Source organism: Nycticebus coucang, chromosome 13, assembly GCF_027406575.1.
Source record: "Nycticebus coucang isolate mNycCou1 chromosome 13, mNycCou1.pri, whole genome shotgun sequence".
Classification (NCBI taxonomy): domain Eukaryota; kingdom Metazoa; phylum Chordata; class Mammalia; order Primates; family Lorisidae; genus Nycticebus; species Nycticebus coucang.
In genome coordinates this window covers 82,083,192-82,098,304 of record NC_069792.1, presented here as the reverse complement: position 1 = coordinate 82,098,304, position 15,113 = coordinate 82,083,192, and the positions used below count along the sequence as shown (strand labels likewise).

At 39.7% G+C, this 15,113-nt stretch overlaps 1 protein-coding gene across 1 annotated transcript in view; it reads left to right on the top strand.

Moving 5' to 3' along the window:
• SNTB1 (syntrophin beta 1) overlaps positions 1 to 14,640 on the top strand; it is a 280,473-nt gene extending 265,833 nt beyond the window's left edge. The window contains exons 6-8 of the mRNA XM_053559149.1: positions 4,212 to 4,408; positions 9,085 to 9,275; positions 12,212 to 14,640. Coding sequence (XP_053415124.1) covers positions 4,212 to 4,408; positions 9,085 to 9,275; positions 12,212 to 12,304 — 481 coding nt within the window. The 3' untranslated portion in view covers positions 12,305 to 14,640. The remainder of the gene's footprint in view (positions 1 to 4,211; positions 4,409 to 9,084; positions 9,276 to 12,211) is intronic.
• Positions 14,641 to 15,113: the final 473 nt, after the last annotated feature.

The window sequence follows — 15,113 nt, the reverse complement described above, 5'->3', positions numbered from 1 at the left end:
CTCTCTTCCTGGCAGACAGCTGCCTTCTTGAGGTGTCCTCACATAGCCTTTCCTCTGTGAGTGCACACAGGGAGGGAGATCTTTTTTGTCTTTTTCCTCTTTTTATAAGGATAAAGCATCATTGGATTAGGGTCCCACTCTTAGGTGCTCACTTAACCTTTCTTACCTTCTTGGGAGTCCTATTTCCAAATGCAGTCATGGGCTTCAACGTGTTAATTTTATGGGGATACAATCCAGTTCATTACAGTGGTGCATAAATATTTGCTAGATATCTCAGTTAGTGAATGGCAAAATATTGATTCAATTAATGAATGAATTGGTGAGTGACTTTGGTATTCAGTGGGAAGAAAGGGAGAAGGAACTTGAACAGAGCAGGAAACTCCCCTGTGGCTCCTTAGAACACCCCTGAATCCAAAAGGATCATCAACTCACAGATCTCAGTGTTTCTCCTGTCTCATTTGCCGGAGGTCAGTTTGTTAGTAAGGGATTAATGAGGACACAGGTGTATGTTTCATCCCATGTGGATCAGTTAACTTGATGCTAAGATGGGCTTGTCTGTAGCCACAGCTGTGAGGTGTTAGGAGCCAAACATGGTTGATTCAGACCAACCCAGACAGACATAAACAAATGCAGGAAGGCAGAGAAGAGCATCCTCAGAATTCCAGCACTGAATTGCCACTAACATTAAACAAACAACAAACCAAACATATGACATACAGTCTCTATCTATTTTTCAGTACCATGAAAGTCTTGATTCTAAAATTTGAAGGATTTGGGTTTATTTCAATCTCCTAGCCTTTTTAAGTTAAACTTTAAATCATTTAGTACAGGAAGTCTTCTCACTTAATGCGGATGACAAGTTTGTGGAAACTGCAACTTTAAGCAAAGTGACATGTGTGGAAACCGCTTTCACCACAAATAATGGACATAAATAAGAATTAAGTTCCTATGGCATTTTTCTGGTCACAAAAGAATCACCTAACTTATAAATAAAGGCCAAAAAGACTTCTAATATTAAACATTGAAATAAATGTGAGCTACATGTGCATTTAAGAAAGATGAACAAGGGGTGGTGCCTGTGGCTCAAGTAGTAGGGCACCGGCCCCATATGCCAGAGGTGGTGGGTTCAAACCCAGCCCCGGCCAAAAACTGTAAAACAAAAAAAAAGAAAGAAAGATGAACAAAACAGTATCATTTATTCAATTTTTGGTCAAACTGTGAGTAAGAGTGGTCATCGTGGTGGTGTGTTACATCATGGAATAAATATTTGCAACGTGGAAATTACCAGGAGGACCTGACCACCATGACATTTAAAAACAAACAAGGGGAAATGAGGCAGGCTTTCTGTCCCGCATTGTTTACTGTGCATCTCTATGATTCTTGTAGACGGCACCAAGTTTTCTTTGACAATCATTTGTCTTCATTATTCATTTTCCAACCCATTTATTGTAGTTCAGAGTGGAAACTCCGTGGGCAAGGCAAGCAGTAGGCCTGGATGGACCACCATCCCATCTCGGGTGACTCAGACACACACCCCACTCAGACCAGGACCACATAGACATCTCGGTTCACCTCATGGGCACAGCTTTGGGATGTGGGAGGAAACCAGAGTATGGAAAAACCCACGCAGACATTGGGAATACATGGAAAGCCCACACTGACAATGGCCTTGACCAGGAAGTGCTTTTTTTCTCATCAACCATTGGAATGAAATGACATTATTCAAGGACCTTCCTTACACGTTTCTCACAGGAAATTTTAAGACTAAAAAAATGAAATGAAATCACTCATAAAATTGCTCTGCATTTTAATGGGTTTCTTTTTAAGCTTGTCTTTTGCATAATTCAGTTACATTTCCAGAACTTTTCCACAGATATGTATACATTTTCCCACATGTACATGTATTATAGTAATAAAATAATTTCTGTAATATTCTATCCAGAGTATATGTACTTATACACATAGGGCAGACAGCTGATGTATTTCACTTGATTTTAATCTGTAAAAAGTATCCTTTTGTTACCAGCACATACTAGGTAGTAAAAAGACAATTCACTTTGCCTCAGAGTTTACGTATAGTACCCTGACATCAGTATATTCAAACGAACAAGTAATTCAACATGTCTACTATTTCTTGGATGATAAATTAACTTGTTTTTAATGTAAATATTAGATAATTTACATTCTCAATCTCTAATTTATGTTAGAATCTCATGATGAGACAAATGACAAAGAACACCAACAATCCTCTCTCCAAATACTTTCTTCCTTGTTACTTCCAGGGACAGGCTGGCCTTCTCCAACAAGAACTCTCCATGTGAGGCATCTGTCAGCCTGGGCTTTCTCATACCTTGTTGTGTTCTATTAGTAATGCCATGCCTCATATCTTCAGTTAGCAAATGGGATTTTCTAATAAACTGCACTTTCCCAGTTATTATTGGCTTCAATTTTATAGTCTCTCTGGAGAAAAATAAATCTTAGCAGGGAATTCACCAAAAGATGGCATTCTCCATGAGAGTGATGCATTCCTTGTGTCTTTGCTTCTGTCACTGCAGTATATTTATGCTGGCCTTGGATTGTGACAGTCGATGTCCTCTGGATAGATGTTTAGAGGATGAAAACTGAGACAAGTTAGGCCAGTTTTTATTGAATGCTGACTATGATGTACTAAATACTGAACTAAGTGCTCTGTATATTTTATTATATTTAATCCTGATCTTTCAGGGTAAGAATTATATTTTTAAAATGAAAAAACAGTGCAGGGGTAAGAAATGCAAATAATACTCACTGAGTATGAACCATATGTAGTTTGTGGGCTGGGTATAGTACATAGGTTACTTCATTTAATCTTCACAGTACTGTGATTCTTAAAAACTTCAACAAAATACAGACAGAATGGGGTTCTAATACAGCTTTCTGATGTTCCCCAGCCTTTTCAGTTTAACATGCAGTCTGCCTGCTGCACCCAACTAATACAGATTTTAAGATTTTCAAAAGGAAGAACTGGTTATACTTTTTAAAGTAACTAAAACTCAAAACACCTTTATGTATAAAAACACGTTTGGGCAACTAAGAAAACATGATACGCATTCTTGTTTCCTATCGACCCTTTTCTTAATGAATTTTTGCCTGACCCTTAATCCCTTTAAAACCAGTATAAGTTTGTTTTTAAATCCTCATCTGATTTAGAATCTTCTAGCAGCTTCCGTGTCACTCTTGCTCACCCCTCATTACAAAGTGTACTTCTCCCTTCAAATGAGTTGAGTTTAACACACGTCTCTATGTGTTAAATTCCTGTGTTTGGGCCACTGTGCCAGCAGCCATTTTCCTTCATGCTACTCTGGGATCTAATACGGAAGGGAACTTCCGTATCTTTAATGAGTCTCTCAGCCAAAGGTTTTTCAACTAGCCTTGTCCTTTGAGTTGGCATTACAAACCACCCCTCTTTCCTAATTCCAATTTAAAAGAAAATACTCCTTGGAATTATAAAAGCTTGTTGCTAGAAATTCACCAGGCTATAATACTCTTTATTCCATTGATAATTTTGTTCTGTTTAGGTTTGCAAGAAAAAAATAAGCTTTTGGATTTCTTCTGTGCAATTTTTTTTTCTTTTTTTGAGACAGAGTCTCACTCTGTTGCCCAGCTAGAGTGCCGAGGTCTCAGCCTAATTCACAGCAACCTCAAACTTCTGGGTTCAAGCTATCCTTTGCCTCGGCCTACTGAGTAGCTGGCCCTACAGGGGTGTGCCCCCATACCCGGCTAATTTTCCAATTTTGGTAGAAACAGGGTCTCACTGTTGCTCAGGCTAGTCTCAAACTTCTGAGCTCAAGCAATTCTCCTGTCTCAGCCTCCCAGAGTGCTAGGATTATAAGCATGAGCCACCATTCCTAGCCTTTTGTGCAATTTTTAACCTAGAGGTAACATGCCCCTTTACCTAAGACAATGAGTCTCCCATCCACGCTGTGATCAGACACCTGCCATTTCTCTAGCAAATGCTGAAATATTGTTTCCTGTATGAAAAGATAAGGCTGAAAAAGAAAATCCCTGAGAGAAGTAAGATTTACTAAACTACACTTAAGCTACACTTTTTCCAGATCAGAAAAAATTGAGAACAGATCACTAATTTGGGACTTTTACAAGGTGATATACCAGGTGGACAAACAAGTCTGTATTTTGAAGACCTCTCCCTCTTTCTCTCTCTCTCTGTTTAGGCTGGTCCATTCAGGTCCAGGGAAGGGATCACCCCAGGCTGGTGTGGATCTGTCCTTTGCAACACGAACTGGTACCAGGCAAGGGATTGAAACCCATCTTTTCAGGGCGGAGACCAGCAGGGAGCTCTCCCACTGGACAAGGAGCATAGTTCAAGGTTGCCACAATGCTGCTGAACTCATTACTGAAATCACCGCTGGTGAGTACTGCTGGCCAGGGGCCACCAAGGACACACTATGATGGGAAGGGGACAACCTCTACTCTACCCTGACCTCAGAATAGCTCTTCTTAGCTTCTTGGGGTACTTAAAATTCCAGAGGTAAATTTAAATTCTTCTAAAGTAAGGTGGTGTGTGCCCTATTAACATAGAAGCTAAGATTTTGATTATGAAAAGCCTTAACTAAACTTCCTTCAGGAAAAGTTGGTAAATTGGATATTTAATTATCATTTTCCTACTTTTAATCCCTAGTGACTTCTTGGAGAAATTAATTTTGAGGCTTGAGCTAGTAGGATTCTTGATTACAGACAAATAGACAATGATTCTGAATAATTTATCACAAAATAAAATTATTGGAAATATGTGAGGCAGCTTACAGGATTGATCAGAAGACTGGAGACTCAGGCTGTGAAAAAGAGCAGGAAGCAAAGGTATCTAAGGGGGCAAAGGAGAAAGCCCTGTGAGAGTGACCAGGGCTGGTGAGAGTGGAGGGGCAGAGGCAAAGTGGAAGGAGAACGGTGTTCTCGAGGATTGTCCATGGGAGACCTGGGAGAGGCTGGTCTTAGATCTTGGAACCAGAAATAATTTGTTTTATTATTAGGCGGTGTTCGCATGGAGCTCTTGGAAAGGAATGAGCTGGTGCAACAATGGGGGATGTGTGCGGAAGGAAGAGCCTCTCTATCCTGTACCACATGTCAAGTGCCTGCTGGGCGCCAGCCATTTTATTTAATGTCTCTTGGTATTATTCGTACTATAAAAAACAACCGTTTGGGGGGTCCTAAAATCAATTAATTGAGGAAAGACCAATAGAGAAATCAGTGTAAATATTGTTTTGTAGAACTGTTGATTCAGGAGTGTGTGTGCATATGTGCATGTGTGCAGGTCACAAGATGCTGCCTATTTCATCCAATCCTTATGATACCCTGGTCAGCCTGACAAATCAGGAGGCATATTTTTAAGAAAGGTTAAGTTGTCCCAGAGTACACAAAAAGATGACAGAACTTACTTTAACTCTTGGTTGTGTTGCTCTGAAGTCCATTCTTTGTTCTCTGGGTTTCTGTCTACAGACACATGTAACTCCCCGCTGTTAACCCAGAGATCCAGGCTTTTCAGGCTGCTGTCATAAATAATTTTCTTGCCACTCTCCAAAACAGATACAAAGATCTCAATGCATAGACATATAAATATGTATCAAGAGATATAGATAATTTTAATGTTTTAACTGGGCAAAGATAAAAGACTGGAAAAGTAATATAGACTCTAAGGAAGCATTAATAACCAAATGCATGCTATAAAATCTTGGGTATTTGCTAAGGTGGATTCCATATTTCATCTACTGTTTTTCATCAGTCAATACACAGTTAAGAGGTCTATAATGCTATTACTCCTGATCCCGAGATCTAAGACAAATTCTTTCTAGTTCCAAGATCTAAGACCAGCATCTTCCAGGTCTCCTGTGGACACTCCTGGAGAGGGCGTCGTGTGGCATAGTAGCTAGCAAGAGCTTTCCAATGGATCTAACTTTGCACTTTTTATAATAGTCCCTGTCCACCTTGTTCTGTCATGTTTCTTGACTGGTCTCTCACTTCTCTCTGCCTCTGGGGACGTAGTACAAGGTTATAGTCACGAGTGGGGACTTCAGAGTCAGGCTTGGATTCAAATTCCAGTTCTATTTCTTCTGGAATCACTTACTTAATCTCTGAGTTTCCTCATCCATAAAGAGGAGAAGGTCCCAGCAGGTCTCTCACAGTTGTAATAAGAACGATGGTATAGTTCCTATACTTACCCTTAAGGTTGTTGTCAACAGCACTATGATTAATTGTCATTCTTGTATTTATTTTCTCTAGACCTGTCTTTAGACCAATTGGCTTGCCTCTGATCATATGTGCCTATTTACATTCATTAAAATTTAGTAAGTTCCTCAGTCCCCCCAGCCACATTTCAAGTGTTTAATAGTCGCATGTGTCTAAGCTATAAGGTTTCCGAAAGAACAGGGTGTCCCACTAAACATCTGAAGAACAGTGCTTCCAAATTTTAGCTGCACTAAAAATGACATTCTTTTTAACCTTCAAAACTCTCAAATGGCAACTCTCTACCCTCACACCAAAGACTTAGACTCAGCAGTTGTAGTGTGGGGACTGAGAGTTTGCATCTGACAAGATTGCAGGTGGTACTGAGGCTTCTGGCCCATGGGCCACCCTTTGCCTAGTACAATACTATGGCACAACTTCCTCAGGTACCCAGGAGTATTCTAAAAGATGTGACATACATTAACATGTAGAAGAGTTTCTCCAAATTTCCTCTACTCGTGCAAATATAAAAAATCAGATGTTTTGTAAAATTTCTGTCATGGCCTATCCAAGATAATCAGTGACTTTAGGTAATGATATTGAAACTAATTACTGCCTCCTAACATTTTTTTTTCTATTATTGTTGAAAACATTTGAGGGGAGTTCTTGAAGTTTTTATTTTTGATGCGTATTCTGCATGGCAAGAAAGACTGGAGTTTTGAACTAGGGAGCTGGAAAAGGCCCAAGTCACCTGCATGCCAAATGTAATAAAGTTATCTGGGTAATACCAGAGAAGTTGAGACTCCATGCAACAATTTGGGGAGTGTTCTGGGTAATAATGAAGATGCCCAAAAGGGTCTGGCTTAGTTTACATTCTGTGAATTTTGTAAAAATCCTTCTCTCTCAATAATCTGAACTCTGACAGGAAGATGACGAGGCTTTTTGTAGACTAGGCAAAGAAAAATAGCAAAGAATTCTGTGAATTGAGCTGGCTGGGTGGTGGTAGATAAGAAATTATGGAAATGACCAAAGGTGTGACCCATTACAAATTGAGGAATGCCGGCAGAGAATTGGGAAAGGGGGCTCATGTTAATCAGAGCTTCAATTAACTTGATAATGTGTTCAATTTATCCTGTAAAGATTGAGAACATCTTCAAATTCTGGTTCCATTATATGTAGACCACAAATACCACCTGAGGTCAAGTGGAATGAAAAGTAATCAAAATCAGTTAATTTAGAATATCTGATGACTTAGTTTTAAGTTGAAATACAGAGGAAGGGAGGAAAAAAAACATGGTTTGAACCCACATTTCCTGCAGGTGGTGGAAGTGAAGATTATCAAAAGGGAGGAGTTAAGACAGGGAGCCATCTACCTCTATGCCACCGTCCTGGGTCATCCTTGAACATAGGAAGGGGCAGAGGGCAGGGCCCAGGGGCTCCACCCAGAAAGACTCAGAACAATTAAAAAACACACCTTGGATCAGCCCTAGATACAGCCCTAGTTACAAGTTGAAAGGTGTCTGTTATAACTTGGGGGAAAGAGTATATGTTTTAATCAGAGATGAAAAGCCACCTCATCCAGTAAGCGGTAGAGATCCTGTCTTCTTGCCCTGAATGCTGGAGGAAGCTTCCCCCACTCTGCTGTCATTGTTCAGGAGGGAGAAAATCTGAGAGATTCTGTGCCAAGCTGAAACAACCTGGGAAGTGACATGTTCACCTTTCCAAGCTTTGGTTTTTTTTTTTTTTCCCCTCAAATATTGGGTCAAGGTTCTTGCTTCAGAAGGTTGGGGCTTATGAAGCTGAGCAGAGCCAGTGATGGTACACAGCCAGCTGTCAGTCAACAATGCCTTCTCTCTTACTTATCCTAACTCCTACTCCCGGCAAAGAGGATGTCCTGGTTTCCCTAAAGATCTTTTCAAGGTAGATCAAAACCTGAGCTGACTTACTTGTAGTGTTTCGTGAGGCAAAAAATCCAGTCTGATAGTTAACATCATTTTCTCAGAACGCTTTGGTCCAGGGTTTTTAACTTTCACAAGTCTTCCTAAATAAGGGCAGGGAGCCTGGTGGAGGTCCCCCAGCCCAACTCCTAAACTTGAAGCACCAGTCTTTTCCTAACACAATGACATCGTCAGAGAGAAGCTGGCACCTGACCTGCTCAAAAAGTTTTTGTCTCTTTCCTCTGGATCAGAAGGCACCGTGTGGATACCACACTCCTGGACGCCACTCCCCCCAAGGGAGAAGGTGTGATTCTTTGCAGAAGGTGCCACATCTTAGATCTGTGTCTGCAATAGCCGCTTTTCCAGGACCCCAAATCATCAGGAAACTAAAGCAGCACCCCTTTCAGTTTCTACAAAGAGCTTTGTTAGACTTTTTTTTAAGTTAAAACTTATTTTTAAATTACTCATTCCTGGCTTTGAAAGTATGCTACATTTGTTAACTCTGGTAGTGTAACGGTAGTCATGACAGTGTGTGAGAGAGTGACAGTGATCAGAGGCGGCTTTCTTTATGTGAAGCGAATGTCTCTTTTTCTCTGGCTTCAGGCCTGGCCCGTCTGGCCGCTGCAAGGCAAGTGCTCCTGTAGGCCTAGGTGTCAGGTGGCCAGATAAGGGCTAGAGCCCAACAAACCTTCAGCACATCACAGCCAAAGGAATTTCTTTCAGTTTATTTCCCTTAGTTACCTGGGGTATAGTTAAATAACAATATCAAAAGCAATCCAAGGTGAACATTTTGTGAACTTTTTTTTACTTTATCATAAGAAATTTGTGGTTCATCCTAAGGCCTGATGACAATGGAAGTATGAAGTAACTGGGGAAATGGATTGATTTCCGTGGGTCTGACGTATCTCTCTCTCCTCTCTTTCTCTCTCAGCTTGCACCTACAAAAACCAGGAGTGCCGTTTGACCATACATTACGAGAATGGGTTTTCTGTTACCACTGAACCACAGGAGGGTGCCTTTCCCAAGACAATCCTACAGTCTCCTTATGAAAAGCTCAAAATGTCTTCAGATGATGGAATCAGGATGCTGTATTTAGATTTTGGAGGCAAAGATGGAGAGATTGTAAGCATACTTTACTTTAGACATCACGATTTCATATACAGTAGAAACTCTGGAAGTTGACCACACAAGAGACTGTAATAAACTGGTTAACAAACAGAAGCGGTCAACATAAGGAACTTCCATTGAGTACATGTAGTGCGGGTCTGGTATGTGAAAATTCGGTGCATATAAGGAGGAGGGCTATGTAGGGAGGTGCCAGCTACGAGCTTCTACTGTGTTTCATTACACAACACAGTGCCGCCTCACATTTATTTGATTCTTGAAAAACATGATTGGAGTCAATTACTTCAAAGTTCTTTCCTTTAGTTTCATTGTCCATTAGAAGACTGCATAAATATTTGAATCAAAGGAAAGAGTCCTTTATGAAGTTAGCATTAAGTTCTTATCAAATAGAGACTTACCAGCTTAAAAAATATACCATACATTTTTAGAAAGTTATCAAGCATCTGATATAACGTGAGCATTGTGCTAAGTGTTACTAATACAGGGAGGTAAAATACACAGTCCGTATCATCAGGGAGGGCTCTGAGCAGCAGATAGGACAGAGAGCAAAGGGATAGGAGAACTTAGATGAGGGACAGAGTCTATGGAGCAGCAGGGAAATGAAATCACCTCGTTAAGTTCACTTGAGTGGAGAGAGGGCCAGACAAGAGTGCAGGGCTGATATCTAACATAACCAACAAAATTAGCAAGTGTATGAGTTAAGATAACATTTATATTTCTCATCTCAGTGCAAACAGTCGTGTGTTTAAATTCATGGTTTCCTGTGATCAGTGCCTCCTGCCATATGAAGAACTTTTACGGCTTCACTTCCACCAGAGGGCGGGAACCGCACGTTCTTACGCTCCCCAGCAAGGGCCATTCTTGGCGCTTCTCAGGAAGACACAGTGTCTCATTTACACTGGCAAGTACAGAGCTTCAAAAAGGACCTTGATTTTATAATAACTCATTTCTATTTAGGTCCTCCCTAGACGTGGGATTAGCCAACAATTATTTGCTGACTTTCTGGTAGGAAAAGGCCCAGAAAACACTTAACAGACTGGAAGGGTCTTTTATTTCAAACTTACAGTCCCACTGTGGTAGATGGTGCCACGCTTCCTGGCCCAGTTGGTACCAGATTTCTTATGATGAATGCTGCAGGCAGTTGTGATGAAGACCATCCCTGAGGCTGACACTTGATGTGGATTCATTTTCTGAGAACTATTTTCAGCCAGCCATTTTTCTAACTATTAAAATGGATCTGTAGAATTTAATAGAATTTTTGTTTGTGTTTAAGTTTCTCTCAATAAATTCAGCCTGAAGCACCTGTTTGGGAAGAAAGCAGTGATGTGAAAGTCCATTTTACTAAGAATACTTCTAGTTCAGTTGCAGCTCTATCAATCACCCGACTGTGTACTGTTTCCTAAAGATGACTATTCTCTAGCAAAGAGGAAAAGAACAAGAATCAGTTTCCCGCTTACTTTATCCTTGGCTTAAAAATTCAAGGCTACTTTTGCCTATTAGGAAAATCACTTAGGTTTAAATTTCAGCCTTTCTGCCTGTAATTATGGCCTGACTTAGAAGGTTTAGGATGAACTGAGTATTTTACTATCAATACATTTAGTTCACAAGCTCTAATACAGATACAGCTCCCAGGAGTCTGGTTAAGCAAACCCCATGAGGGGGGCAAGGCCTTTTCTGTGTGGGGAAGGGCGCAGAGATGAGTCATAGGAAATACAATACACGGAGAGACAAGTCCTGGGTTCTCCTTCCACGTCTGCAGCTAACTCACCATCTCGGGAAAGTCCTTTCATTTCTCTCGATCTGAGTCTCCCTAGACATAAAGTACCTGTAGAGACGGAAGTAGGTAATCTTTGCTGTTCCCTGCACAAGTTGCATTCTGTGCTAGTGACGTAGAATATCATGGGGAAGTCCTGGCTCTGGCATCAGATAGACTGGTGTTAGAAATCATACTTTCTATTTACTGAAAGATCCATGATTTCAGAAAGTTGTATTATTAATTTCTCCAAATCCCAGTTTCCTCATAGCAAATGTGGAGATAATAACAATAGCTACCTCATAAGGATTTTGTGAGAGAAGACTAAATAAGATAGTGTGTGGAAGATATTCAGCACAGTAACTGGTTTATAACAAGGACAACCTTAACTTGGGGAGATATGAAGTGCTCAGAGTTGTTCTTATTTCCAAGCAAAATCATCATCAGAACAAAACTGGCGACAGCAGAAGAAAATTGAGCACAATGCCCCCAGTTTTCTTCAATTAGGTCAGGGGATCCAACTTTTGAAGGCCTGTCCTGCCCTATGTTCTGGGTTCTGTAGGAATGCAGAGATGAGACTTTAGAAAGTACCTTCGCAGAGAGGTGACATACGTGCTTGCCACAGTTCAAGAGTAGAGGTCAGTGAGAACACAGCTGCTTAGCATGGGTTCTGTGCTCAACAGCGTACAAGGAAATTTCACACGCAACATCTCATTTCATTCTCTAGTCTATGAGTTGGTAGGACTAGGAAAAATTTTAAGTCACTTGTCCAAGCTCTTTCATCCAAAAAGTGTCAGATCTGGGACTCAAACCTAATCTTCAGATGTGAAATTTAGTACTGCTTCATGCTGTACCAAATGCAATGCAAATAAATGTCACCCTTTTGGTACCAAAAATAAGTGGCTTAGACAGTCAAGAAAGGCAACATCAATATTTATGGTATGGGCATATCTAAATTTCATAGAACCTAGTTTGGAAAAAGATATATGAGATGTAAGGAAGAAGTTCCAAGAGTTATTCTTTGATCTCACTGAAGGGCAATGATTTTAAAACATAATTGTTCCAGTTAACACTCAAAAGTGGGAAGTGCACATAGATTCCTTTGATGTGTAAATCACTGTTCTGCATTAAGTATTAATTTAAAATCTCTCATGCACTTTTTTTTTTTTTTCCATTTCAGCAACTGGACCTTCATTCCTGCCCCAAGCCAATTGTTTTCATCATTCATTCTTTCCTGTCAGCTAAGATTACAAGACTGGGCTTGGTGGCCTGAAGAGAGGAGCGACTTGCTTTGAGAAATGGAGGGCTGCCATGCCACCCAAGCATGTGTTGTCGGACACCATCTGTAGTGAGCAGAGCACCAGATGTAGCATACGACAGTCAGCTCTCGATCTCAGGAGTCACATGTAACTGTCCCAGACCCGTCAGTCTCAGCAACGAGAAGGGGGTACCCTAAGAAAGCACCCCGAGGAATGTCAGAATAAAGCTTTGTAGAACAGTACAAAGTTAAAGAGGTGAGGGTGATTGGAAAGACACAGTGTAGCTTTTACATCATGACAACCAAGGCCATGACCATTAGAACAGCATGTGCAGATCTGAATCATACTGGTTTCCAGGCAACTGGTTCACCCAGGTAAGCAAGGGCTGAATAGATGAGAAATAGACATTGTCACCTAGTCCCCCAGCTCCCTACCCCCAGTAACAACCATCTCTTGTTTTTTTGCGATTTATTTCCTAATTCTGGTTGTGTTGACTTTCACTGGTAGAAAAAGAAAAATACTTTGAATAGAAACCCACCTTTTATTTAAGTATAAAGCAATGGTTACCATTTTTTTTTAATGAGTTATCTTTCAATGGTGTAGAATGATTCCCACATATTCTCATTTGCATACATGGAGCAGGAATTAAATAAAGCATCAGATAGTGATCTGAGCTGTAAGCTAGTGGAATCTGAGCCAAAGTAGACTGTTGAAATTGATAAGCTTTGCTAAAGAGTTGTATGCACAAAAGATGATTAATTCTGGGACTTCCCTTACATCAAGGTCTGCTATCTTACAGCCAAGAATGATAGTTTTATTTATAGAGGGCAAATTATGGGTATTATGTTTTGGAAAAGATTGTCATCTGATTCATATATATAAAACTTGGATGGTTAAGGTTAACTATTTCTCTTTATTTTGTGGTTTTAGGTAGAAATACTGAGCAGTTTATGACCCTCAATTCTGCCTGTGCTTGTATGCATGCATTTTCAAGCAAGCAGTAGAGTAGCCTTGTTTAATAACGCTGGGTCTTACCTATAGGCCCAGTATTTTAATCAGATCTATTGATACTGTCTACAGATCTTTTGGAATTCCAAAGAAATACTATAATGACCTGATATTTTTCTACAAGAATACTTTCAGACAGTATATAGCACATTACTGATTTAATGCTTTTGCTTTTATCTTTAATAATTCACTATGGCTGGGCGAGGTGGCTTACATCTGTAATCCTTGCACTCTGGGAGGCTGAGGCAGGTGGATTGCCTGAGCTCAGGAGTTCAAGACCAGCCTGAGCAAGAAAGAGACCCTGTCTCTAAAACATAGCCGGTGTCTGTAGTCCCAGCTACTTGGGAGGCAGAGGCAAGAGGATCACTTGAGCACAAGAGTTTAAGGTTGCTATGAGCTAAGATGCCGTGGCACTCTACCCAGGGTGACAAAGTGAGACTCTGTCTCAAAAAAAAAAAAAAGATTCACTAAAAATAGCACCTGTTATTCAATTTTGGAGTCACTTTTGTCAAACCTTGAAAATCAGCTCTAGAATTTCTGCAAGCGTTTCTGGCACTTATTTCTTTCCTCTGTAGTTTGCATAGACAGACTTCCTGTGTTAAGATCTGTGTTTTTTAAGAACCACGCTTTAGCAAATACCCATCCAAACACCTTTAAAAAGTGAAACTGTGTTAAAAGAACGTGACTTTGCTCACTCAGATATGGTATTTATTGAGTGGCAAAGTTTTATTTTAAATCAGCATTTCCCCAAAGTATGAATCATATGATACTAGTTCCAGGAGGCATTGAGTAAGTGCTATTGATTCAGGATAGGGTTAAGGGTTTGGCAACAAACTTTAATACTGGGTTTAAAAAAAAAATGTTGAAACAGATTTTAGGATCGGCAGCTTTCTCAAAGACTTTAAAGTAATCTGGCGAGGCATTCCTCACCCGTACCTACAGAACTCCTTTCTAATGGAACATCCTGTGAAGCTAGTGATTTTTTAAAAAATGCTTTAGAAAACACAGCTTTAGGACATTGATTTTTGTTTGTTTGTTTCCTATTTTAAAATGCTGAAAAGTCCCAGCTTGAATACTGTAGGAAAGCTTTAATGCACTTGTAAATTACATTGCACTCTTTCACTATATATTTTCAAAAATCACTGGAATGTTGTTATACAAAAGAATTATACTTGTGTATTGTAAATAACATATTAGAATACATATATTAATGCTAATAGTTTGATTCAACAATATGTAATCTAAGGTGCTCGGTACTACATGAAGTATGAGTTAATTACTTATAAATAAGTTGCAAAAATCCTATTATATATTTATAGACAAATTAAAATAATCATAATTACAAATATTTCTTCATCCCTTAAGTTTTGGACTGATTGACATCTGTGTGGGGATCAATAGGAACTACATTCTCTACATTTATAAAATTTTAATTTAAATATTTATATTTCAGGAACAATATATTTGAATAAAATTAATGAATTTTCTGAAGTAAATTAAAATGTGTTATTAGCAAGAAATAGAACATTTGAATAAGACAACTGTGTATATGAATCATTTTTTTCCAAGTTAAAGAATATCAAGTGTATCCAAATGGAGTGGGACTATGATGAACCAATTACCAATACTCAACCTTTCCTCATTTTGAATTCAACAGGTTACGATGGCTTTATACTGTAGATTTTAATCTTGTCTTGATATGTGTTAGGGTAGATGACACCAACTTGGAAGTCTGGAGCATGCCTGGGTACAGTCAGTGAGTCTACTGAGTCATTTGGGGGAATTTATTTTTGTCCATTTAGCTTTGTGCACAGT